Here is a 27,861-nt window from a genome sequence, read left to right as displayed (position 1 = left end):
CATTCGGATTCTATTGACAAAGGGTTAATTAAGATGACAAGAGACAGGCAGCGATTTGTATGTTTAGGTTGGATAACTTGGAATATTTAAAGCATTTTTCAAAAAAACATCTCCCATTTGAAACAGTGAGGGAGAAAGGTTTGCACTCTCTTTCCAGCCAATGAGATTAGCTGAGGGTTCCGATTAACATGCAGCCTGGAGTTGGTGCCGACGTTATTATCGGAGTTTGTGTTGAGACACAAGAGAATTGATTGTATCTCACTGGATACAGTGTTCTGGACAAATGTTGAAGAAACAACGTTGGTTGCTAACAATGATAAAATATTGCAGATCCGAGAAATCAGAAACAAAAACAGAAAATGCAGGAAATATTCAGTTTGGCAGCATCTGTGTCCCCTCCTCAGAACTGAGAGGAAAAAGATCAATATGTAACAGATTTTAAGAAAGTACTAGAAAGGGTAATGGGGGTGGGGGACAAACAGGAAAGAACAGAGGGAGGATCTGTAATCGCTTGGAAGGCTGGGGAGATTGCATGACGAAAGAATGATAGTGCTCGGTTATGGTGGAGGTTGTTAAGATGTTGTGGTTCGTTGGGTAGTCTCATTAAGACACTGGATTCTTCAACACAAAGTATTTATTAATTAAGAGTAAATATATACAAATATACAATATAAAGTCTAAGCAAGGAGCTGCCTTATGCTTTCTTCTACATCGGTTTCCGTCCAGTACAGTACTGACCTCCACATGCGTATCTGTACATCATAGTATGGGAGGTACGGTATTCAGTCCCATGTTAACCCTTTCTGTGCCAGATCCTCATGATTGAAGATTGGCATGGACATCCAAAGAACTAGCACTTCACGTTTGTTGTTGGTGCTTGGAGGGACTTCTGCAGTTGCACCATCTCTGGTCTTCCCCCGGTCACATTGGATGTTCTGGGTTTGGCATAGAGGTTTATTGAAGTACGTTGAACCAAACTGCAGCACTTTCCCCCACATGGGCTGGTCAGCTGCGGCATTTTCCTAAGAGAGGTGGTCTACATTGCAGACGTTTGTTAGAGTGTCCTTACATCATTTGTACTGACCGCTGTTAATGTTGTTTGCGCCAACAGTTCCATCAGAAGATCTGCTTGCGGATTCTGCAGACATCTGTGTGGGAGACATGGCCTATTGATCCAAGCTGAATGTCTCCAGTGGTCTCCTTAAACATTGCAGCAAAGAAAAGATTGATGATTGGAGAGACACAGCACATCTTTGTTTTCTGCTGTTGGTTACCACAAAGGAATTGAGCCTACTTCTGCTCCTATTTCATATCTCATCAGAGGTGCAAACATGTCTATTGATGCAGTAGGCATAGGATTTTGACAAACTTACTTGGTCATCCTAGTTTGGAAAGCAAGAGCCATCGATCGGGTTAACTCTGTCAAAAGCTGTAGTTAGGACTGTTATCAGTGTATACATCTTGATGTTGCTGTCTGGATTTTCTTTCTTGCTGTTATGAAGCAAACACCATATCAGTTGTCCCACAGATGGCCCTAAAACTACACGGATTCTGGGAGGACATAACCTTCGAGACTGTCCAGTAGTCAGTTTAATAGGATCCCCTGTGATTGAGAAAATACTTTTTCCTCGGTAGTTACCTTATCCTGTTTTTTTCATCCTTTCAGTTTCCAGATGCTGACTCAGTTGGTATCCTTGAGGTCCTGTAGAAGATTTTTCTGATACCTGAAATTCATGAAGAAAGTTGTAAGTTTATTAACAATCTCTTTTACACTTCCAAATCTCTGCTGGGGTGCTATCTGGGTCGGGGCTTTGCCTGGTTTGTTTGATGTGAATGCCTTGCTCACCTCTTCAATGCAAGGGGGAAAAGAGTCAAGCTTTTTTTCCCCTTCGGGAAATATCTTGGCTTGATGCACAGAATCTGCCGAGATGTGTTTCGGCGAAACTCTGCCACCGCCTTTCCATTCCAGCTGCCTTATTAGTGATTAGTTAATTTCTGTTAGCTCATTATTGTTACCAGTCATTCATCTTCCACATCACCTGGGGGAGGAAGATCAAATTGTGGAGAGGTTCAAGTGGTGTAGCAAGGTTCAAGGCAATAGAGGGTTCTTGAGCTGTTTGACATTCAACTTTGGCCGTGTCTGGCCGTGGAGTCCTGGCTAGATCCTCAAAATGCCTCATCCACACCAAGCTGCGGTTTTTCCAGCAGACAGCTCATTGTATGTCATTCTTGCCATCTTGAAGTCAACCTTTTTCGTACTGTCTGGTGAGTACTGCAGTCAAGGAGATGCCAGGGCTGAGAATGTGGGTGTTGCCAAGTTTTGTATTTTCCTTTTTGGGTGGAACGTGGTATCGTCTATGGTAAGATCATCCTCGGCCCACAATGAGAGCAGAGTTCCATTTGAGTTTCCTTTCCAACTCCATGTGATATGGTCATGTCCAACTCTGACATGGAAATAGACCATAAGGAACATTTGTCTCTCCGGTTAAATCGCAGGTGGTCCAGATCATGATGGAAATTTTTCTTGACATCAACACGGTTGGTCATTGTAGGGCACTCATGTTTCCAGCGTTGTAAGGGGAAGTGTAGGCTCATTGGGTGTTCATCTCCTTTGGCAAGGGTTTCCAGATCCTTTGTAACCTGAGGAGGCAAAGAGTAGGCTTAATCTGTCTATCAAGTTGACAGGCTGCTGTGACTAGTGAAGTGCCACAGGGTTCAATGCTGAGGCCTCAGCTTTTACAATCTAATTATTTGAACAAATAGACAATAATATCTCTAGATTTATTGACAATAAAAGCAAGCTGTGAGGAGGAAAAGATGCTGCAAAGAGATGTAGGCAGATTAAAAGTGCCTGGGCAACAAAGTGGCAAATGAGAGATAAAAGTGAGGAAGTGCGAGTTAAGAGTGTGATATGAGGAAGTGAGGTTAATCATTCTGCTAGTAAGAATAGAAAACACATGGAAACAACTCATCATCACATCTCTCGACCCCTCACTGTCTCTCATTTGTCACAGTTTGTCCAACATCCAGCGCTGAATGAGTAAAATATTCAGAAGATAAGAGCCATTGGGGTGAATTCTCCACATCCCCAGCCCAGTGTTTCTCGGCAGTGCACCATCGCTGGCAGTGGGATTCTCCGTTCCCATCACTGGCCAATGGGATTTTCCATTGTAGGCACCCCACGCAGCCAAGAAACCCATGGGCTAGGGTGCGCTGCCGACAGAACAGAGAATCTCGCCAGCGGAGAATTCACCCCCTTGTCTTTGGTCTTTGCTACAAACTCCATTCTCTAGCCAATTATTACTCACTTTTCCAACAACTTCTATCGGGCAGGAGATACAGAAGTCTGAGAACACGCACGCACAGACTCAAAAACAGCATCTTCCCTGCTGTCACCGGACTCCTAAATGACCCTCTTATTGACTGACCTCATTAACACTACACCCTGTATGCTTCATCCGATGCCAATACTTATGTCATTACATTGTATATCTTGTGTTGCCCTATTATGTATTTTCTTGAATTTTGTTTAATTCCCTTTCTTCCCATGTACTGAATGATCTGTTGAGCTGCTCGCAGAAAAATACTTTTCATTGTACCTCGGTACACGTGACAATAAACAATCCAATCCAATCCAAAATGCTGGATAAACAAAGCAGGTGTGGAAAGAGAAAGAGTTAACATTTTGAGTCCATATCACTCTTCTTCAGAACCCATTCTTTATTTCCCTCACTGGCTACTCACTGAACCTGAACCAGACTGCTTATAACCTTAGTGACCCAGAGGCGAGATTCCAACCCCATTCGCTCTCCCTCACTGAGATTGCCTACTTTGACCTCTGTAAAATCTCTTGCTTCAGGTTATCTGTTGCTGAATCGTGCCTTCGTTGTCCCATTAGCTTTTGCCTCGACTGGGGGCGGCACGGTGGTGCAGTGGTTAGCACTGCTGCCACACAGCGCCGAGGACCCGGGTACAATCCTGGCCCAGGGTCACTGGCCGTGTGGAGTTTGCACATTGTCCCAGTGTCTTCTAAAACTAGGCAAGGCCTAGACTAGTTAGACCACACCTGGAATAGTGAACAGTCTTGGTCCCCTTATCTAAGGAAAGATATACTGATATTGGAGGCAGTCCAGAGAAGGTTCACAAAATTGTTTCTGGGTATGGGGAGATTTTCTTATCAGGAGAGGTTGTGTAGATTGGGCATGTAGTCATTGGAGTTTAGAAGAATGAGAGGTGACCTTATTGAGACGTATAGGATTCTCAGGAGACTTGACAGGGTAGATGCTGAGATTATTGCGTAGCCTTGTTTGATATTTAATATGTAAATATTTTTCCTGCAAAAAGACTATCAGAGATGAACCTTGCTGGACCGGTTTCAAGGGCCGTTCAAAGCCCTAACATTCCAGGTAACCAGACAACTTACAGGTCTCCCATCACCTCTCAAACCAGAGTCAGCGAGTCCCAAAGAGAGATATTAAGACAAGGGACACAACTAAGATAAAGCAAAATGATCCACCCAGGATGGTCACCGAGCCAAGTCAGATGACTCAAGGGAGACCAGCAGACACCATCAGCAAACTAACACTAAAATCTAACCTTCCCCACCCCAAAACACCACCACAGTTGAATATAACCACACCCAAAAGCAAATGGAATGGTGGCGACAATAACTTGATCTAAAGCCAAAAATGAACAAAACCAAACACAAGCTCCAAGAGGGATAGAGTGGACATTCAGTGACTTTTTCCTCGGGTGGATGTAGCTGTTAAAAAAGGGGCATAACTATAAGGTTCATGGTGGAAGATATAGGAGGGATGTCAGAGGTAGGTTCTTTACTCAGAGTGGTTGGGGCGTGGAACGCACTCCCAGCTATGGCAGTGGAGATGGACACTTTGGGAACTTTCAAGCGGTTATTGGATAGGCATATGGAGTGCACTAGAATGATTGGGAGTAGGTTGATTTGATCTTAGTTTCAGACTAGTTGGGCACAACATCGTGGGCTGAAGGGCCTGTACTGTGCTGTACAGTTCTATGTTGTTTCCCCTTGTGGGAGACTCTAGGACAAGAGGGCAGAATAATCTGAGTAAAGGGTCATTCATTTAAGACCGAGGGCACGATCCAACAGCCACCCTGCGCCGGAAAAGCAGCTCGCAGCGGTACAGCGTGGTCGTTGCCAGGAGACCCCGCTCCCTGACCTACCCGGCTCACCACACCTCAAGATCCAATGCATGGGCGGGATCATTTTTGGCAAAATTACATATTCGAGCGAATGTGCAGATTCACGAGGTACCTAAGGCTTTGGGATTCAACCCCTATGCCTCGGAGACCTCGGGTGAGTGTCATTCAGCACTGGTCCCCACAAAATGGCACCAGGTGGAATGACACTTGTGGGCATCGCCCAGGGGATCGGAGGCGCCCAGCTGTACGCCCTATGGGCAGGCTGGTGCTCTGCCACTGCTGGTAACACCTGGGCACCCTGGCAGTGCCACATGGGGGGGGGGGGGGGGAAGAGAAAAGAGGTTGGGATTGTTTTGGGGGCTTTGCAGATCGGTCTCTCGGTACACTGGAGAGGTCCGGCGAGCAGAGCTCCCCACCGTTCAAGATGGGGCTGTATACAGCCTTGGCCATGCGTTCCACATTCAGGTCCCTTATTCAACACGAGTCACGTTGAATAGACATGTGTTTCTCGGCACTGCATGCACCTGGATACATACATCCAAACGTGCTTGCTAGTGGCCTTTGTTCCCTTTTGGGAGAATTGTGCCCAGAGATATGAGGAGGAATTTCTTCTCCCTGAGGGTAGTGAATTTCTGGAATTCTTTACCGCAGAGAGTTGTAGTGGTCATTCAGTATGTTCAAAGCTGAGATGCACAGATATTTATTCAGTGGGGAATCAAGGGTCAAGAGGATTAGGCAGGAATGTTGAGTTGGAGTTAAGGATTATCATATTAGCCATGATCTCATTGAATGGTGCAGCAGACTCAAAATGGGCCTTGTCTTGTCTTATGTAAAACTCTGCTCCCATATCCCTCCTCATACCACACCCTGTTCACCACTGCTCATTGATCTGCATTGATTCCCCATCTGGCCTCAAATTTAAAATTCTCAATGTTCAAATTTGTTTGCGTCCTCACCTTTCCAGGTCTCTGTAACCTCTTCCAGTTTTATAACCCCGAGTGCTCTGACCTCTCGCATCCACCATTCAGCTGTCTAGATTCTAAACTCTCAATTCCGTTCCTGAACTTTCCACCTCACTCTCCCCCTTAAAGAAACTTATTTTAAATTAGTTATTTGACCAAGCCTCCTCCATGCTTGGGCTCTTTCGGGTTTTGTCTACAAGACAGGATCTAACCATTGCCCCTTGACATTAATGGCATGATCATCGCTGATTCCCCACATCCTGGGGATTACCATTGATCAGAAACTGAACTGGACTAACCACATTAATACTGTGGTTACCAGGACAGGTCAGAGGCTAGGAATCCTACGGCGAGTAACTCACCTCCTGACTCCCAAAGCCTGTCCACCATCTACAAGGCACAAGTCAGGAGTGTAATGGAATGTTCTCCACTTACCTGGATGAGTGACGTTCAACGCCAACCAGGACAAAGCAGTTGCTTGATTGCTCCCCCTTCCACAAACATTTAAACCTTCCACCACCGATAAACAGTGGCAGTCGTGTGTACCATCAACAAGATGCACTGCAGTAACTCACCAAGGTTCCTCAGACATCACCTTCCCAACCCACGACCACTACAATCTAGAAGGACAAGAGGAGAAGGGAACCCCACCAACTGAAATGAAAATCGCTTATTGTCACGAGTAGGCTTCAATGAAGTTACTGTGAAAAGCCCCTAGTCGCCACATTCCAGCGCCTGTCCGGGGAGGCTGGTACGGGAATCGAACCGTGCTGCTGGCCTGCTTTAAAAGCCAGCGATTTAGCCTGGTGAGCTAAACCAGCCCCTGGAGGTTATCCTCCAAGTCACTCACCAGCCTGAGTTGGAAATATATCGCCGTTCCTTCATTGTTGCTGGGGCAACATCCTGAAACTCGCTCCCTAACAGCACTGTGGGTGTACCTACACAAGAAGGACTACAGTGGTTCAAGAAGTCTTTTGAAGGGCAACCAGTGGTGGGCAATAAATGCTGGCCTAACCAGCGATGCCTACATCCCGTAAATGAAAACAAAATTCCCAAGTGAAATGCCTTGGGACATTTTCCTATGTAAATGCAAGTTGTACTTGTTGCAATACAATATACACACAATGTGCAGATTGTAATTCAGATAGCCAGCTGGTGGTGAGGGATAGAATGGAAAAACAAAGAAAATTACAGCACAGGAACAGGCACATCGGCCCTCCCAGCCTGCCCCGATCCAGATCCTTTATCTAAACCTGTCTCCTATTTTCCAAGGATCTACTTCCCTCTGTTCCCTGTCTGTTCATATATCTGTCTAGATGCATCTTAAATGATGCTATCATGCCCGCCTCTACCACCTCCGCTGGCAAAGCGTTCCAGGCACCCACCACCCTCTGCGTAAAAAGCTTTCCACGCACATCTCCCTTAAACTTTCCCACTCTCACCTTGAAATCGTGACCCCCTTGTAATTGACACCCCCACTCTTGGAAAAAGCTTGTTGCTATCCACCCTGTCCATACCTCTCAATTTTGTAACCTCAATCACGTCCCCCCTCAACCTCCGTCTTTCCAACGAAAACAATCCTAATCTACTCAACCTTTCTTCATAGCTAGCACCCTCCATACCAGGCAACATCCTGGTGAACCTCCTCTGCACCCTCTCTAAAGCATCCACATCCTCCTGGTAATGTGGCGACCAGAACTACACGCAGTATTCCAAATGTGGCCTAACCAAAGTCCTATACAACTGTAACATGACCTGCCGACTCTTGTACTCAATACCCCGTCCAATGAAGGCAAGCATGCTGTATGCCTTCTTGACCACTCTATCCACCTGCGTTGCCACCTTCAGGGTACAATGGACCTGAACGAGCATGATTTTTATACACTTACAAACCTTTATTTACAGAGACACACATTACATAATGTGTGCCCAAATGCAATAGACAGCCACATTCAATCTGCTCCTACATATAAAACAATTTATTTACAGAACTATAGATTGCAGGCATACACCTGTTACCAGCTCCGAATATAAATACTAGTAAATCGCCAGTTGATATTGACGGAATCTTTGTTGTGCAGTGGTAGGCTGCTTGGCCCATCGAGTCTGCATTGGCTCCCTGAAAGAACGTTCTACCCGGTCCCGCTCCCTGCCTTATCCCTGTAACCTTGCACATTTGTTATTTTCAGATAGAACTCCAATTCCCTTTGGAGTACCTCGATCAAACCTCCAGCACCCTCAGGAAGTTTGTTCAAGACTCCAACCACCCTCTGGTGAAAACATTTTCCTCCCTCACATCACTTCTACTCCTTTTGTCTGCTATTTTGATGTTCTCGAGTGGGGAAAGTTTCTCGCTCTTTACCCTGTCCATACCCCTCCGGTCTTGAATACCTATTGTGGTGAATGTATTCACCTAATGCATGTGTGATACTGTAACCTATGACCTGGAAGTGGTGATACGAGCTGCTTCCAGGTACTGTACTGTATCCCGGTGGGCTCCGCCTCTGGCTCCACCCTCACCGGGTCCATATATAACCCGGCCGCCTGTAGGCGGCATTCATCTGTACAACCGACTCTGGCTAGGCAAGTTAATGATTAATAAAGCCTAATGTTCACTCGCTCTCTCTGCCCCTGAAGGTATATCACCTATCAAGTCTCCTCTCAGCCTTCTTATCTCCAAAGAACAGACCCAACCTCTCCAATCTACCCTTGGTTACAGTTCTCGATCTCTGGCCAGCACCTGGATGCAATTAAACAATCAGTCAATATCCAATTAACACTCCCTGTAATAACACCATACTGAGTTTGTATTAACTATTACATGTATAAACTATTAAATTTTACTGTCTTAAGGTATTTCTCAGCGCAAGGTCCATTAATTAAAACGAGCACCAGCACAGCTGTGTAACTTTTAGCTTCCATTCTAATCCTTTTGTTTCTGCTGAATGTAATCGGTCTTTACCCAATGCCACTGTGTCTGCGCTTCAGTTTCTATTTCACTCCCGTGTTGCTAGTATCACTCTGTATTTGACACGTGTTAATAAACCAATCGGAAATTCAGATCTCCTCCCGTCAGCTGTTTCGAGGCGACTTGCAAGCTTGCTCGCTATTTCTCTCGATGAGCCTTGGGTTTGTTTTATGTGAGCCAGAATTGCAGTGAGACCGAAGATTTCTTTTAAGCAGAGATTTTGGGAGTTTAGGAGATATCTGTTTATTTGTACTAAACTAACAGTTTGTGTTAATGGTTTCCAGTCTCTCTTGCTCTCTCTCTCCTCCATGTCTATTCCAGATTCTCAGCTGCAAGACCTACATTGGTCCTGTTTGGTTGGACATAAATTTATCAGAAAGCTGTGTTTATTTGTGCTGCAATGCCAGGGGGAAGCACTTTCTGCACAATATGGCCAAGTCTGCACTCGACACTGAGGAACCATGCAGAGGTTAAAATAAACTCTGCTCAACTGTAGCGGATGCTAGGTCAGTTGGCATGGAGGGGTGGGTAATGCCAAGGGTAGTGGGTGGGAACATGAGTTGGCACTAAATTGACATTAGGGCTATAAAGGGTCACGAGATGATTGGCATGGGAGCATGTTGAGCCACAGAAGTGGGTGGGAGCCATGGATTGGACACAGGTACATACAAACATATGAATTAGGAGCAGGATTAGGCCACTCAGCCCCTAGTGCCTGCTCCACCATTCACTAAGATCATATGATCGGATTGCAAACCTCAACCTTGTTCCCGTACCAGCCTCCCCGAACAGGTGCCAGAATGTGGCGACTAGGGGCTTTTCACAGTAACTTCATTTGAAGTCTACTTGTGACAATAAGCGATTTTCACTTCATTTCATTTTATCAAGAATCAATCTAGCTCGCTGTCTTTTAAAATATTCAAAGATTTTGCCTCCACTGCCTTTTGAGGAAGAAAGTTCCAAACCCTCAGAGGAAATGTTTCTCTTTATCTCTCATCTTAAATGAGTAACTCCTTGGGGTGAATTCTTCGCCTCCAAAAGAGAGTATTTCTCGGCAGCGAGCCATCGCTAGCAGCAGGATTCTCCATTCCAGCAGCCGCCCAGTGGGATTTTCCATTGTAGCCACTCCATGTCGCCGGGAATCCCGGTGCATAGCCGATGGGATGGAACAGAGAATCCTGCCAATGGAGAATTCACCCCCTTTATTTTTAAACAGTGACCCCTAGTGCTAGGTTCTCCCACAAGGGGAAACATCCTCTCCACATCCACCCTGTCAATACCCCTCAGTATCTTAAAGTTTTTGATGAAGTCTCCTCTTACATTTCTAAACTCTATGGGCAGCAAGGTGGCACAGTGGTTAGCACTGTTGCTTCACAGCGCCAGGGTCCCAGGTTCGATTCCCGGCTTGGATCACTGTCCGTGTGGAGTCTGCACGTACTCAGTGTGTGCGTGGGTTTCCTCCGGGTGCTCCGATTTCTCCCACAAGTTCCAAAAGGCACACTGAGGTAGTTTTGGCATACTGAATTCTCCGTGTACCCGAATAGATGCCGGAATGTGGCAACTAGGAGCTTTTTCACAGTCACTTCATTGCAGTGTTAATAGAAGCCTACTTGTAAAGATTATTCTATTATATTGTGGATACAAATCTAACCTCTTCAACCTTTCCTATTAAGACAACCCGCCCGTTCCTGGTATTAGTCTAGCAAACCTGTTCTGAACTGTTTCTAATGCATTTACATCATTCCTTAAATAAGGGGACCAATAATGTACAACAGTATTCCAGATGTGATCATGCACATGCCCTGTACAAATGAAGCTTAAAAGGGTGAATGAAGCTTAAAAGGGTGGAGAGGAGGTGAAAAGTGACAGCCAAAGGGATGTTTCATGTTTGATTTTTCTTTTTCATTCTTGAACACAATGCCGAGGCAGGCCTTCCACCCAACACACTTCCATACCACCGGGTTAATATCATTGACATTGGGTGAGGACCGTAAGTAGTCACATTACAACCAAAATTGGCATGCGGTTGGACCAAACGCCTTCCCCCATAATTCTGGCAGAAGCCGGAATGTGGCAGGATTATGGTACACCACCATCCCACAAAATGACATGTCCTTCCTTCCCTCAATCTCGCCAGCACTGTGATGGATATCACGTTCACCGCACAATTCGGTTTAAAATAAGGCATTAATACAAACAGCATTTTAATTCAATGTGGAATAAAACCACTTCAGCTAAAGGTCAGGTAGAGGTTACCACCTGATGTGAGAAACTCGAGCTGGTTCCAAAGACTCATTAATACAAACAAAGAAAGGCTGTTCTTTTGACAAACCATAAATTCTTTGAAAATAACTCCCTACACCTATAGATAGTCAAAACATAAGGACAGGGAATTTTCCAGATAAATAGATACACAACTCTTTCCCTAACTATACCTCTTGACACTTAGAATAACACCCTCACAAAAGTGTCTGTTTTGGTATCTAAAGAACGTGACAACACTGAAAAAATTGAGACCTCTATGCGGGCCCTCCCTTGCCAATATATCTTAGATGTGGAGATGCCGGCGTTGGACTGGGGTGAGCACAGTAAGAAGTCTTACAACACCAGGTTAAAGTCCAACAGGTTTGTTACAAACACGAGCTTTCGGAGCACGGCTCCTTCTTCAGGTCCTATATCTTAGGACACCTGACATTTTTAGACCCTACAACCATTAAAAGATGTATTAATGATAATACATCTAATTAGCCATTTGGCTATAGGTAATTAACCAACAATAAGTGACAGGATAACAGATGCCGCCCTTGACTGATAAAGGAATTTTCATGTATATAAAGAGGAGACATTTTAGCAGAAAGTTACAACACATTTCTTCTGATCCCCCTTCGGGGTGAGAGTCAGTTCTGTTCTTAAAAGCTTGTCTCGTCAGACAAAACCTCAGTTGTTGTAAGTATGCTTTTGATAACTTCTTAGAAATGTATTAAGAAATTGACAGGAGATATTTTAGGATTTTCCATGTTTCAGATATCTCATACTATTGAGAGAAGTTAGTGTGTTGGCAGATAACATAGGACTGTTAATGATTTTATATTATTAACAGATAACTAAAGACTGTTAATCAATTTATATTTTAACTCTGCAATTCTGTATGTATCTATCGGGAGCATTTTTCATAATAAAAATACTTTGATTAAAATTATACTGTGTAGACTCACTCTCAAAGTCTAAACTCCTAGACACTCATTTAGGAAGCCTCAAATGGCTAGGACCCACAACGATAGAGGTAAAGATTTAGTTGTGAGTGACGTATCTGAACTTTCTCCATAAAAAGTAACTGAGATCCTGTTTAACTGAGACCCGGAAAAGCATTCTCCCTTCGTGAGATCTTTTTTTAAATATTTCTTTATTCTCCTCTTTCGCAATTTCTTTCAAATTTACACCCACCAACAAGAAACAATAATCAGTAACAAATATGTCAATCCGCATATCGATGACAACGATCCCATCCTCCCACCAAACCCCAAACATTCACCCACATGTTCACATAGGCAACTGACAAAAAGGGATCAGGAATCACCCATGGCCACCGTTAACACCCATCACCCTCATCCACAATGATGAGGGAGCCCAGCATGTCAGTGCAAGACTTAAGTATTTGCAACAAACTTCAGCCAGAAGTGCGAAGTTGATAATCCATCTCTGTCTCCTCCAGAGGTACCCAGCATCACAGTCTTCAGTCAATTCGATAAATTCCACATGGTACCAAGAAACAGCTGAAGACACTGTAAAGTCTATGAGCCCTGACAACATGCTGATAATAGTACTAAAGACTTTTTCTCCAGAACCTGCCACACCCCCATCCAAGCTGTTCCACTACAGCTACAACACTGGCATCTACCCAGCAATGTGGAAAATTGCCCAGTCCTGTACAAAAGAAACAGGACAAGTCCAACATGGCCATTACTACCCCATCAGTCTACTCTTGATCATCAGCAGAGTGATGGAAGGTCTTATGGACAGTGCCATCATGTAACACTTGCCAAGTAATAGCTGCTCACTGACATTCAGTTTGAAAGCATCTTACATATTTTTATTACACCTAAACATGACTACACTCCTAGCTGGCCTCTTAACATTCAATCCTTAATAAACTCAAAGGCATCCAAAACATAGCTGATGAGCACACACTCGCAGTAATTCTCATTTCCCTGTCACCCTGTGCGCACTGACCTCTATTGACTTCCTAGTTAAGCAATATCTTGATTTTGAAATTCATCCTTTTTTCCAAATTCCTCCATGATCTCAAGCTCTCTTTATTTCTGCAATCTCCTCCACCCCGACCACACTCTTGAGGTGCATGCGTTCATCAAGTTTTGTCCTCTTGAGCATTCCTAATTTTAATTGATTCCCCCGTTGGTGGCCATGTTTTCAGTTGTCTCGACTCCAAACTCAGGAACCCCCTCCCTAAACCCCCTCTGCCTCACTTCCCACCTTTAACCTTCTTGGACCAAGCTTTTCTGCTCTAATATAACCTGATATGACTCCTGCAATGCACCTTGGGACATTTAAAATATGTTAAGATTTCTACGTGAATGCAAGGTGTTATTATTGTTCACTGCCTTAAACATCCACTCCCTCCATCATTGACACACTGTGGCTGCAGTGTGTACAATATACAAGATGCACATTAGCAACTCGCCAACTGTCCCTCAATAGCACCTTCCAAACCCACAACCTCTGCCATCTTCAAGGACAAGAGCAACAGGTACAGTGAACATCAAAACTTGCAAACTCCCGTCTAAGACAAACACCATCCTGGATTGAAACATTATCGTTTCTTCATTGTTTCTGGGTAAAGATCCTGAAGCTCGATTTGAGTACACTTCTGGTGGTAACATGTACTTGGGCGGCACAGTAGCACAGCGGACAACACAGGAACTGGTTTAGCACAGTGGGCTACATAGCTGGCTTATAATGCAGAACAATGCCAGCAGCGCGAGTTCAATTCCCGTACCGGCCTCCCCGAACAGGTGCCGGAATGTGACAACTAGGTGCTTTTCACAGTAACTTCATTGAAGCCTACTTGTGAAAATAAGCGATTATTATTATTACCAGAGTCCCAGGTTCGATTCCCGTCTTCGGTCACTGTCTTGTGCAGAGTCTGCGTGTTCTCCCCATGTCTGCGTGGGTTTCCTCCGGGTGCTCGTTTCCTCCCGAAAAGACATGCTGTTAGGTGAATTGAACATTCTGAATTTTCCCCGTGTACCCGAACAGACGCCGGAATGTGGCGACTAGGGGCTTTTCACAGTAACTTCATTGCAGTGTTAATGTAAGCCTACTTGTGATAATAAAGATTATTATTGTATTTTGAAGGGTTAAATGTCTTGAAAAATGAGGATAATGGCAGTGAGAAAGTGTGCAGTTATAAATAACATGACGCTACAGATACAGGGGGTGGGATTCTCTAAAAATGGGCTATGTCCCCACGCCGGCGTGAAAACCGGCGCCAACCACTCTGACGTCAATGGCCCCGAAAGTGAGGAATTCTCAGCTTTCTAGGGGGCTAGGTTGCCGCCGGATTCGTCCCTGCTCCAGCCAGCGGGGAACGGTCTGTGCGAGTCCGCGCATGCGCGGAACGGCCGGCATATTTCCGTGCATGCACAGGGCTCCCTTCTTCGCGCCGGCCCCCGGGCAATATGGCGGAGTCCTACAGGGGCCCGGCATGGAGTAAAGAAGGTCCCTACAGAACCAGCCGCCCACCGATCAGCAGGCCCCGATCGCGCCCCCCCCCTCCAGGTCGGCCCCCGCACTCACCTTCCAGGTCTCGCCATGTGGGAGGTGAGTAATCCACGTTGGTGGGACTCGGCCAAACTCGTCGGCCCATCGGGGCCTGGAGAATCGCCGGGTGGGGCCACTGTCAACGGCCCCAACCGGCGTGGCTGCGATCCTGATGCCTCCTGAAAAATTGCGCCAGATAATGGGGAAGCCGGCGTCGGTGCGGTGCGGGCCACCCCCGGGGATTCTCAGACCTGCCGCCGAGTCGGAGAATCCCGGCCAGAGTCTTTGTGATCTCGTAAAACAGCATTAACTGTGCACAGATTATTCCTGGAATGATTCTAATATATGCAGGAGCTAACTTCTTACTGTATTAACCTCACAAATTATCCTAAAATCATTTGTCAGTTACCTGGACACAATGTGTGCTCTGTGCAGATTAATTTTACAACTTCAACTCTAGAGTGCTGAAACGGCAAGGCCACAGGCCAAGTGCTGGAAAGAGGGATTAAAATGAGCGGCTAGTTTATTTTTCCCCTCTTTTGGCTGGCGCAGATACGATGGGCTGAGTGGCTTCTTTCTGCACTGTAACCTTTCTGTGGCTCTCTGGTTCATTATTTATCACATCATGCCACATCTGTGGCATTGTTCATGTTAGTTTGTGTTATCCGTGTGTGTAGATGCACCTGTAGACAATGGCAATGGCTTAAGTACTAACAGTGGATAAACTATTAGCCTGCAAAGCTCCAGAAAAGTCATTTTATAAAGGATTGTCTCGATGATGTATTTTATGTTTGTCCTATTGTGCATTTTCTTTTCATATACGGAATGATCGGAGCTGCACACAGAATATTTTTCACTGTACCTTGGTACACGTGACAATAAATAAATCCAATCCAATATCAAAATAGAATGTAATTGGGAGTTCAGATAATGATTAATTAGTATTTATACATCAATCCCAGGCCCAGTTGATTCATGCTGACATGGGGATGGGTTTGGAGAAGGGGAGAGACCTTAGGAAACCATTGTGAGATTGGGTTACGAGGTTCTCCAAAACAAATTTCATACACAGGTCAGACAATCCACCAGTCTCTCCAGAGGGCATATAGAGGTAGCAAATTGCGGTGGTTCACCATGCAGAAAAGTAGGTGCTCTCAAATTGAATTGAGAAGATCAGATTTGTAACGAGCTAAAATACTGGAGGATTCGCCAAGCTTGGGCTAGAGGTAGAATCTCCAGGAAAACTCCCACTGTGAAAGACATTTTGAGATTTCAATACAGTCTATAGGGAGAAAAGAACAGAAATAAACACTTGGGAGCTATGATATCTACTGGACTGGTTCCGGAGAATTGAATATCTACTTAAGAGACAGAGGAAGAATAACCATGGAGGAATACAAGTCAGAAGAAAATAAGACTGTTATAGTAGTGAGATATACATACCAGGTGAATATATTCAGATTAGCCAATTTGTTTCCTTTCTAGCTCAGCTTATCCAACTACTCATGAACACAAGAACATAGAAGAAGGTGGGTGACAATTATGAAGACGAAAGTTAATGAGAGTATAAAATATAAGGAAAAAACATATAACTCGCAAAGTTAGTGGCAGGTCAGATGTTTGGTTAAAATATAAAGAAAGGCAGAGAACGACTAAAAGGTTAATCAGAGGAAAGAAATCCGTATGAGCAGAAGCTAGTTAGAAATGTAAAAATTAAGAGATGATGTAAAGTGGGCAGTTAGTAGCGGATAATAAAGAAATGGCAGATGAAATGGAAAAATATTTTGCATCAGTCTTCACTGTAGAGGATACAAAAAGCATTTTAGTAATAGTTGTAAATCAGGAGGTGGAGGGGAGAGAGGATCTTGATGAAATTACAATCACTAGAGAAGTAGCACTGAGCAAACTGATGGAGCTGCGGCTGACAAGTCTCCAGGTTCTGATGGCTAATGAAGTATTAGATGCATTGGTGTTAATTTTCCAAAATCCTCTAGATTCTGGAAAGATTCCATCAGACTGGAGAGTAGCAAATGAGCCACCTCTACTCCAGAAGTAGAAAACCGGAAACTATAGGCTAGTTGGTTTGATTTCTGTTGCACAGAATAATACAGTTCAGAAGAGGCCCTTTGGCTTATTGAGTCTACATCGACACATGAAAGACATCTGACCTGCCTACCTAATCCATTTGCCAGCACTTGGCCCATAGCCTTGAATACGAGTGCCAAGTGCTCATCCAGGTACTTTTTAAAGAATGAGAGGCAACCCACCTCTACCACCCTCTCAGGCAGTGGATTCCAGACCATCACCATCCTCTGGGTAAGAAAGCTTTTCCTCAAATCCCCCTAACCTCCTGCTCCTCACCTTGACCTTGTAACTGACCCTTCAACCGAGGGAACAGCTGTTCCCTAGCCACCCTGTCCATGCCCCTCAATCTTGTACACCTCGATCAGCTCGCCCCTTAGTCTTGTCTGCTCCAACGAAAATAACCCAAGCCTATCCAACCTCTCTTCATAACTTAAATGTTCCATCCCAGGCAACATCCTTCTCTACACTCCTACAGTGCAATCACATCCTTCCTGTAATGTGGCGACCAGAACTGCACACATATTCCAGCTGTGGCCTCATCAAAGTTCTATATAATTCTAACATGATCTCTCTGCTTTTGTAATCTAAGTGTCCCATATACCTTTTTTACCACCCTATTAAGCTGCCCTTCTGCCTTCAGAGATCTATGGACAAACACGCCAAGATGCCTTTGACATGGGGAAGATGCTAGAATTGTTCGTTAAGAGGACTATAGCAGGGCACTTAGGAAAATACAAGGTAACCGGAAAAAGTCAGCATGATTTTATGAAAGGAAAATCATGTTTAACCAATTTATTAAAGTTATTTGATGGAGTAGCATGTACTGTGTATTCTTGGATATCCAGAAGGCACTTTATAAGGTGCCACATCAGAGATTATTGCAGAAAATAAAAGCTCATGGTGCAGCATGGATTGAAGACTATCTGGCTGGCAGAATACAGAGTTTAAATGTTTTTTTTTCTGATTGGCAGGATGTGAAGAGGGGAGTCCTGCAGGGGTCTCAACTTTTTACAATTGGTATCAATGACTTAGATGAGGTGAATGAAGGCATGGTAGCTAAATTTGCGAATGATACAAAGATACGTCGGAAAGTATATTGTAAAGAAGACATAAGGAGGTTGCTGATAGGTTGAGTGAATGGGCAAAAATTAGGCAGATGAAGTATAATGTGGGAAAATATGAAGTTGTTCACTTTGGCAGGAAGAATAATAAGCACAGAGTATTACTAAAATGGAGAATGGCTGGAGAGTACTGCGGTGGTGAGGGATATAGGTGTTCTTGAGCATCAGTCAAATATGGTTAGTATGCAGGTCCAGCATGGAATTATGATGGCTAATGGAATAACATAGAACATGCAGTTCGGCCCATCGAGTCTGCACCAACCCACTTAAGCCCTCACTTCCACCCTATCCCAGTAACCCAATAACCCCTCCTAACCTTTTTGGTCACTAAGGGCAATTTATCAAGGCCAATCTACCGAACTTGCACGTCTTTGGACTGTGGGAGGAAACCTGAGCACCCGGCAGAAACCCACGCAGACACTAGGAGAACGTGCAGACTCCGCACAGACAGTGACCCAGCGGGGAATCGAACCTTGGACCTTGGCGCTTTGAAGCCACAGTGATATTCACTTGTGCTACTGTGCTGCCCAAATTCTGTGCTTTATTACCAGAGGAATCAAATGTAAAAGAAAGGATGTTATGCTTCAGTTTTATACAGGGCATTAGTGAGACCACGTCTTGAATAATGTGTAGTTTTAGTCCCCTTATTTAAGGAAGGATGTAAATACATTAGAGGCAGTTCAGAGGAGGTTTACTGGATTGATACCTGGAATGATGATAGGTTGGACAGACTGGGCTTCTTTCCACTGGAGTGTAGAAGAGAGAGGGGTGACTTGATTGAAGTATAAAAGTTCCTGAACAGTCTTAACATGGTGGATGCTGAAAGGATGTTTCCTCTTCATGGGTGAGTCCAGAACTGGTGAGGGCACTGTTTTAAAATTAGGAGCTGCCTTTTTAGGACTGAGATGAGGAGAAACCTTTTCTCTGAGAGGGTTGTGCTACTTTCGAGCTCTCTGCCTCAGAAGAAATGGGGGTCATTGAATACTTTTAAGGTGGAGGTAGCTAGATTCTTCTCAAGCAAGGGAATCAAGGGTTATTTGAGGCACCGTGGGGCAGCACGGTAGCATGGTGGTTAGCATAAATGCTTCACAGCTTCAGGGTCCCAGGTTCGATTCCCGGCTGGGTCACTGTCTGTGCGGAGTCTGCACATCCTCCCAGTGTGTGCGTGGGTTTCCTCCGGGTGCTCCGGTTTCCTCCCAGTCCAAAGATGTGCGGGTTAGGTGGATTGGCCAGGCTAAAGTGCCCTTAGTGTCCTAAAAAATAAGGTTAATCGGGGTTGTTGGGTTACTGGTATAGGGTGGATACGTGGGCTTGAGTAGGATGATCATTGCTCGGCACAACATCAAGGGCCGAAGGGCCTGTTCTGTGCTGTACTGTTCTAATTCTAATTCTAAAGATGGGAATGTGGGCTTTGAAACACAAACAAATTAGCCATGATCTTATTAAATCACAGAGCAGGCTCGAGGGGCCGAATGGTCTACTTCTGCTCCTATTTCTTATGTACATACAGGAGAGGTACAGTTCAAAAAAGTGAAAGGTAAAGGAACCAAAGTCAAGACACCTTGGATGATGAGTGAAATCCAAAATGAGGAATTATTTTAAAAAGAGGGTGCATGATGGAAGTCAGTTGAATGCATCAAGCAAGAACGAGACCCAATACAACAATTTAAGAGGGGAAATGAATAGGAAAGTTAGACTGGTGAAGAGAATATGAGAATAAAATGGCAGTTGACACAAAGGGAACCCAAAAAATCCTCTATTGACATGTAAAAAGTAGGGGGGTGCAATTAGGGGCGTAGAAGGTGAGATATGTTTACAGGTACAGGGCAAGGATAGGATAGTGCATGTGTTCTTTGTATTGTCATCTACTAAAGAAAAGGATGATGACAAAATCTCGGTAGAAGCAGAATAATAGCAGTAATGGATGAGCTGAAACTTGATATTCGGGATGTACTGGAAAGGCCAGTTATGCTTAGAGTGGATGGGATTCACAGTCCCGATGGACAGCATCCCAGGTTGCAAAAAAGTGTGGGGTTGGTGATAGTGGAAGGGCTTACCATAATCCTCTAAGCTTTCCTAGTTATGGGTGAGGTGTTAGAGGATTGGAGAGCGGCAGACATGACTCCCTTATGAAGGAAAGGGTGTATGGATGTTCCTGGTAAGAACTAGCTGGTCAGTTTATCATTAGGTGAAGTTTTGGAAACAATAACCAGAGGGAAAAAAATCAACAGACACTTGGAGAGATGTGGGTTAATTACGGAGAGGCAGTATGGATTGGTAAGAGGCAATTTCATAGAATTATAGAATTTACAGTGCAGGAGGCCATTCGACCCATCAAGTCTGCACTGACCTTTAAAAAGAGCACCCTACTAAAGCCCACATATCTACCCTATCCCCGTAACCCAGTAACCCCGACTTAACATTTTTTGGACACTAAAGGGCAATTTAACGTGGCCAATCCACCTAACCCGGGAGGAAACCGGAGCACCCGGAGGAAACCCATGCAGACACGGGGAGAATGTGCAGACTCTCGTGCTTGTCTAGTTTTTTGATGAACAGGGAAGGTTGATGAAGGGAATGTAGTAGATATCATAGAATTTGCAGTGCAGGAGGCCATTCGGCCCATCGAGTCTGCACCAGCTCTTGGAAAGAGCACCCTACCCAAGGTCAACACCTCCACCTTATCCCCATAACCCAGTAACCCCACCCAACACTAAGGGCAATTTTGGACACTAAGGGCAATTTATCATGGCCAATCCACCTAACCTGCACATCTTTGGACTGTGGGAGGAAACCGGAGCACCCGGAGGAAACCCACGCACACACAGGGAGGATGTGCAGACTCCACACAGACAGTGACCCAAGCTGGAATCGAACCTGGGACCCTGGGGCTGTGAAGCAGTTGTGCTATCCACAAGGCTACCGTGCTGGCTATATGGATTTTTTAAACATAGGAACAAGAGTAGGCCATTCAGCCCCTTAAGCCTTTCTCACCATTCAATGAGATCATGGCTGATCTGTGACCTAACTCCATATATTTGCCATACCCCTCAACATCTTTGCTTCACAAAAAACAACTTTTCTAGTTTCAACTGTTGTGGGGGAAGAGTTCCAAACTTCAACCACCCTTTGAGTGAGGAGGTTCTTCCTAACGTCTCTCCTGAACAGTCCAGCCCTAATTTTTAGACGATGCCCCAGTTTTAGGATCTCCAAGCAGTGGAAATAGTTTATCATGATCTACCCTGTCAATATCTTGAAGAAAAGGTTTGACAAAATACCACATAAAAGGTTGCTTAATAAAACTGAGGCTTATAGGATAGGAGGGTCCATGTCAGTTGGGATTTTTAAAAAAGCTGAAGGATAGAAAACAGCGAGTCATGGTAAATGGTAGTTCTTCAGACTGAAGGATGTTCAAGTGTTGTCCCCCAGGGGTCAGTGCTGGGATCACTTTTTTCTTTTGCCATTATATAAACAACTTGCAAATTGGAAAACAGAGTAAAATTTCCAAATTTGTCATGATACCAAACCAGAGGTGTGGTAGTGAGGATGATACCAATCAATTGCAACAGTACATAGAGAGGCGAGCAGTATGTGCAGATGAGTGGTATATGGAGTTTGATAAAGAGAAGTGTGAGGTGATGCATTTTGGCAAAGTGAATAGGATCAGGCAAGATAGACTTAATGGTACAGTTCTAAAGGATGTGCAGGGACAGAGAGATTGGGGGGCTTGTCAGCATAAAGCTTGGAAGGTGGTAAGACGCATTGAGAGAATTAGCAAAGTTAATTGGATCTTGGACTTCATAAATAGATATACGAGTACAAAACCATGTATGTTATGCTGAACCTTTATAACGATTTAACTAGGTCACAATTAGAGTATTACATCCATTTCTGGTCGCCACATTTTGGAAAGGATGCGAGAGTCCCTAAGAAGGTGCAGAGGTAATTGACCAGATGGTTCCAGCGATGAGGGGTTTTAGTGACCAGGTTACGTTGGAGAAGCTAGGGTTGTTCTCCTTATACCGAGGGTAGTTGAGAAGAGATTTGATAGAGATCAAATAGAGATAGGGAGGGGGTGGCATAGTGGTATCGTTGCTGGACTAGTAATCCAGAGACCTAGGATAATGATCTGGGGACCCGAGTTTGAATATCACCACGGCAGGTGATGGAATTTAATATCAATAAAATATCTGGAATTAAAAGTCTAATGATGACCATGAAACCATTGTCGATTGTCGTAAAAACCCATCTGGTTCACTAATATTCTTTAGGGAAGGAAATCTGCCGTCCTTATCTGGTCTGGCCTACATGTGACTCCAGACCCACACCAATGCCCTCTGAAATGGCCCAGCAAGTCACTCAGCTGTATTCAACTACTACGGAAACACAAAAAACAAATGAAACTGAATGGAACAACTGGCATTGAACCAGGCACCGCAATTGACAATGGCAAACACAGCACTGCCGACCCTGCAATGTCCTCCTTACTAACATCTGGGGGCTTGTGCCAAAGTTGGGAGAGCTGTCTCACAGACTAGTTAGGCAGCATAATAATAATCTTTATTATTGTCACAAGTAGGTTTACATTAACACTGTAATGAAGTTACTGTGAAAATCCCCCAGTCACCACACTCCGGCGCCTGTTCGGGTACACTGAGGGAGAATTCAAAATATCCAATTCACCTAACAAGCATGTCTTTTGGTACTTGTGGGAGGAAACCAGAGCACCCGGAGGAAACACACACAGACACGGGGAGAATGTGCAGACTCTGCAGACAGTGACCCAGTCGGGAATCGAACCTGGGACACCGGTGCTGTGAAGCAACAGTGCTAACCACTATGCTACCGTGCCAAATTACATCCTGACATAGTTATACTCTCAGAATCATATCTTATAGACAATGTCCCAGACACCACTTTCACCATTCCTGGGTATGTCCTGTCTGACAGTGGTATAGTCAGGAGGGAGTTGCCCTGGGAGTCCTCAACATCAACTCTGGAACCTATGAAGTCTCATGGGTTCAGGTTAAACATGGGCAAGGAAACCTCCTGCTCGTTTAGCACACTGGGCCAAATCGTTGGCTTTTAAAGCAGACCAAGGCAGGCCAGCAGTACAGTTCAATTCCCATACCAGCCTCCCCGAACAGGCGACTCGGAGCTTTTCACAGTAACTTCATTGAAGCCTACTCGTGACAATAAGCGGTTTTCATTTTCATTTCCTGCTGATTACCATGTACTGTCCACCATCAGCTGATGAATCAGTACTCCTCCATGTTGAACACCACCTTGTGGAAGCACGGAGGGTGGAAAGGGCGCAGAATATGCTCTGGGTGAGGGACTTTAATGTCCATCACCAAGAGTGGCTCAGTAATACCACCACAGTCCGAGCTGGCAGGGTCCTAAAGAACATAAGAGTGTAGGAGAGCATGCCAGGAGCAACATCAGGCATACCAAGGTAAAAGAGTACCCAATTAATTTTTTCCAATTTAAGGGGCAATTTAGCGTGCCCACTCCACCTAGCCTGCACATCTTTGGGTGTGGGGGAAGAATGTGCAAACTCCATACGGACAGTTTCCCAGAGCCGTAATCAAACCTGGGACGTCAGCGCCGTGAGGCAACAGGGCTAACCCACTGCGCCACTGTGCTGCCCATCATCAGGCATACCTAAAAATGAGGTGTCAACCTGGTGAAGCTACAATACAGGGCTACTTGTGTGCCAAACAGCATAAGCAGCAAGTAATAAACAGAGCTAAGTGATTCCACACCGAACACATCAGATTTAAGCTCTAGTCCTGCCACATCCAGCCGTGAATGGTGGTGGACAATTAAACAATTCACTGGAGGAGGGGTCTCCACAAATATCCCCACCCTCAATAATGGAGAAGCCCAGCCCATATATACAAAAGACAAGGCTGAGGCATTCGCAATAATGTTCAACCAGAAGTGCCGAGTGGATGATCCATCTCGGTCTCGGTCTCCTCCTGACAGATGTCAGTCTTCAGCCAAAACGATTCACTGCAGCTGATATCAAGAAACGGCTGAAGGCACTGGATACTGCAAAGGCTATGGGCCCTGACAATATTCCACCAATTGTACTGAAGACGTGCTCCAGAACTTGCTGCACCCCTAGCCAAGCTGTTCCAGTACAGCTACAACACAGGCATCTACCCGGCAATGTGGAAAATTGCCAAAGTATGTCCTGTATACAAGAAACAAGACAAATCCACCCAGCCAATTACCACCCTATCAGTCTATTCTCCATCATCAGCAAAGTGATGGAAGGAGTCGTGAACAGTGCTATCAAGCAGCACTTACTCAGCAATAACGGATGCTCGGTTTGGGTTCCGCCAGGGTCACTCAGCTCCTGGCCTCATTACAGCCTTGGTTCAAACACTGACAAAAGAGCTGAATGTCAGAGGTGAGGGGTGGGTGACTGCCCTTGACATCAAGGCAATATTTGACCGAGTGTGGCATCAAGGAGCCCTAGCTAAACTGGAGTCAATGAAAATCAGGGGGGAAACTCTCCGCTGGTTGGAGTCATACCTGGCACAAAGGAAGATGGTTGTGGTGGTTGAGAGGTCAATCATCTCAGCTACAGGTCATCACTGCAGGATTCCTCAGGGTAGTGTCCGAGGCCGAACCATCTTCAGCTGCTTCATCAATAACCTCCTTTCCATCATAAGGTCAGAAGTGGAGATGTTTGCGGATAACTGCACAATGTTCAGCACCATTCGCAACTCCTCAGATAATGGAGCAGCATATCCAAATGCAGCAAGACCTGGACATTATCCAGGCTTGGGTTGACAAGTGGCAAGTTACATTCATTTAAAAAAAAAATAAATTTAGATTATCCAATTATTTTTTCCAATTAAGGGGCAATTTAGTGTGGCCAATCCACCTGCTTTGCACATCTTTGGGTTGTGGGGGCGAAACCCACGCAGACACGGGGAGAATGTGCAAACTCAACATGGACAGTGACCCAGAGCCGGGATCGAACCTGGGACCTCAGCGCCGTGAGGCAGCTGTGCTAACCACTAGGCCACCATGCTGCCCAGCAAGTTACATTCATGCCACACAAATGCCAGGCAATGACCATCTCTTACAAGGGACGATCTAACCACCATCCCTTGACATCGCTATCACCAAATCTCCCATAATCAACATCCTGGGGGTTACCATTGATCAGAAACTGAACTGGACTAGCCATATTAATACTGTGACTACCAGGACAGGTCAGGGGCTAGGAATCCTACGGCGAGTAACTCACCTCTTGACCCCCCCAAAGCTAGTGTACCATCTACAAGGCACAAGTCAGGAGTGTAATGGAATATTCTCCACTTACCTGGATAAGTTCAGCTCCAACAACGCCAAAGAAGTTCAACACCATCCAGGACAAAGCAGCCCGCTTGCTTGCTCCCCCTTCCACAAATATTCAGTCACAGGGGTCAAAGAACTTGCTTTTAAAGGTGGGAAAGAGATGTCGAAGTAGTGGGGCAAGTTCCAGAATACAGACACCATAGCCTGGGTAAAGGTGTTTTTGGTACTGGTGGAAAAGAGGAGGACGTACAGCCAAGTTCAGATTCCGCAGTCCAAATATGTACAGGTTAGGTGGGGTTGCGGGGATAGAGCAGGGGAGTGGTCCTAGGTAGGGTGTTCTTTCAGAGGGTTGATGCAGACCCAATGGGTCAAATGGCCTCTTCTGCACTGTAGGGATTCTATGGATATGACCAGCTGGATTCTCCCAATGGTTTACCCTTGATCCTCCTCTGTAACCACTCGCTATCCCTTAGTGACTGTCTGAAGGCCTGATTTCAGACTTCACATGTATACTGATGATATCCTCGCACCATCTCTCTCTTGAGCATGCCATTCCCGTCAGGTTGCTTGTCTGACATTCAGTTTTGGATAAACTGCAATTAGCAAGGTCAGTCACAAACCAAGTGCTACAGACTTCAGCTTATTCAAAGTTCTGCTATCAGCATCCTCTCCCACTCAGTCACCACTGCTCTCTTCAATGACACTCAAGTGGGCCGCTGTCTCTCAACGCCTCAAATTAGCAAATTCACAGGCATGGATTTACATCTCAATGTCCTAGCCCTCCCCTATTCCTGAGCTCCCCTTTCCACCTCATTGGCAGCTCCGATTTCAGCTATCTAGGCTCTTAAACCTCTCCAACATTCTTAAAATTTACCTCTTTGAGCTTTCTCTCACCCCTCCTAAAGTCTCCATCTTGTAGTGTTCTGCTTTGTCTGCCCTCTGTGAGACATCTTGGGATGCTTTTCAATGCTAACGGTGCTATAGAAATGCAAGCTGTTATTGTGAAGAAAACAGGTCAAGAGGAAAACTCATAGGAAGTCTTTATTCCGAAGAGCTGCTCACTGAGGTTGGGCCCAGGAAAATCAATCTGATCGAAACATATAATTCAACCCACCATATCAGATAAACACTTTTTCAGCACCAAAGGTCACGCTCTCATATGTACTCAGCAGTGTAAAAGCTGACCCTTTTTCAGTCATGCAAATGCATACATGCCCTTTGGGTCAATTCAAACCCAGGACATTGGTTGGCCTCAATTTTTTCACCCCAGAAATGCATGTTTCGCACGCATGTCAGCGCATGGGATCGAGCAAGTGACATAGGCTGTTTTGCAATGAGAACACATGGGGGTTTAAGACAAGCTCACACATGGCAGACCAAGCATGGCAAACATAAATTGGTCCCTCTAGAAAAGCAGATAAAATGCAAAGCTAAAACTCTCATCAGCAGCAATGCTATGTGCATATGTCACTTAACTGGACAAAATCAAACTTTGAGTCCAGCAAAGATTTCAGACTAACAGCTAGTTGGTGTAGCCTCTTTATGGAGTGAAATACTCCAGTGTTGCGGCAGAAGGCCAGCCAAGATTACTCAGAAACTACCAAAAGATTTTCATGCCAAAATTACCAGATCATCATCAGGCAGCAGCAAAAGCACAAGTACCCATTCAATCATACCAGGAATGAGGATGAAAAGGCTCTGAATCGATATGCCAGCAGCCAAACTGTGGGGTGGAAATGTTATTGAGAAAATGACAGTATATGAGAAGACAAGATTCGTAATGATAGGAGCCTGCATGGTCAACAGGAATTAAATTAAAAATCTATGGTAATTTTCAAATGTAAAACCATGGTGAACATCAAGTTCGCTGCAGGGGAGTTTGGTCTGTAACAGTTGGATTGGGTAAAGCTGTGCATCAATACTGCATGGTATAAACATCCCGATGCGCTATGTAAAGAATGCAGCTAATTCGTATGGGTCATATAACCAACGACATCAAGAGTGAGCTGCCTGTGAAAAAAATAACACCCATATTGGGGTTATAGTAGCAGGGTCTAACATCCTTTGAATGCGCACATCGACAAGTCAGTCAAGCTGTTTGCACAGACTAGGTGGATAGTCGACAAGAGAAAGAAACCTTCACAAAGAGTGGTAATCTATGTGATGCCCTGTTTGACGTTTAGTGCGGTTTCATTATCAGGCAGTACGGTAGCATTGTAGATAGCACAATTGCTTCACAGCTCCAGGGTCCCAGGTTCAATTCCGATTTGGGTCACTGTCTGTGCGGAGTCTGCATATCCTCCCCGTGTGTGCGGAGTCTGCACATCCTCCCCGTTTCCTCCAGGTGCTCCGGTTTCCTCCCACAGTCCAAAGATGTGCAGGTTAGGTAGATTGGCCATGATAGTGTCCAAAATTGCCCTTAGTGTTGGGTGGGGTTACTGGGTTATGGGGA

General features: G+C 45.0%; 1 protein-coding gene across 6 annotated transcripts in view; it reads right to left on the bottom strand.

Annotated features, from left to right (window-relative positions):
- Positions 1-617: 617 nt before the first annotated feature.
- LOC119976520 (bromodomain-containing protein 2-like) overlaps positions 618-27,861 on the bottom strand; it is a 54,922-nt gene continuing 27,678 nt past the window's right edge. For all 6 annotated transcript variants that reach the window (XM_038817071.1, XM_038817072.1, XM_038817066.1 and 3 more), the window contains one exon: positions 618-2,640. In XM_038817071.1, the coding sequence (XP_038672999.1) occupies positions 2,603-2,640 (38 nt within the window). In that variant the 3' untranslated portion in view covers positions 618-2,602. The remainder of the gene's footprint in view (positions 2,641-27,861) is intronic.

This window comes from Scyliorhinus canicula, chromosome 13, assembly GCF_902713615.1.
Source record: "Scyliorhinus canicula chromosome 13, sScyCan1.1, whole genome shotgun sequence".
NCBI lineage: Eukaryota > Metazoa > Chordata > Chondrichthyes > Carcharhiniformes > Scyliorhinidae > Scyliorhinus > Scyliorhinus canicula.
The sequence above is the reverse complement of the archived record's forward strand: the minus strand, read 5'-3'. Positions and strand labels throughout refer to the sequence as shown.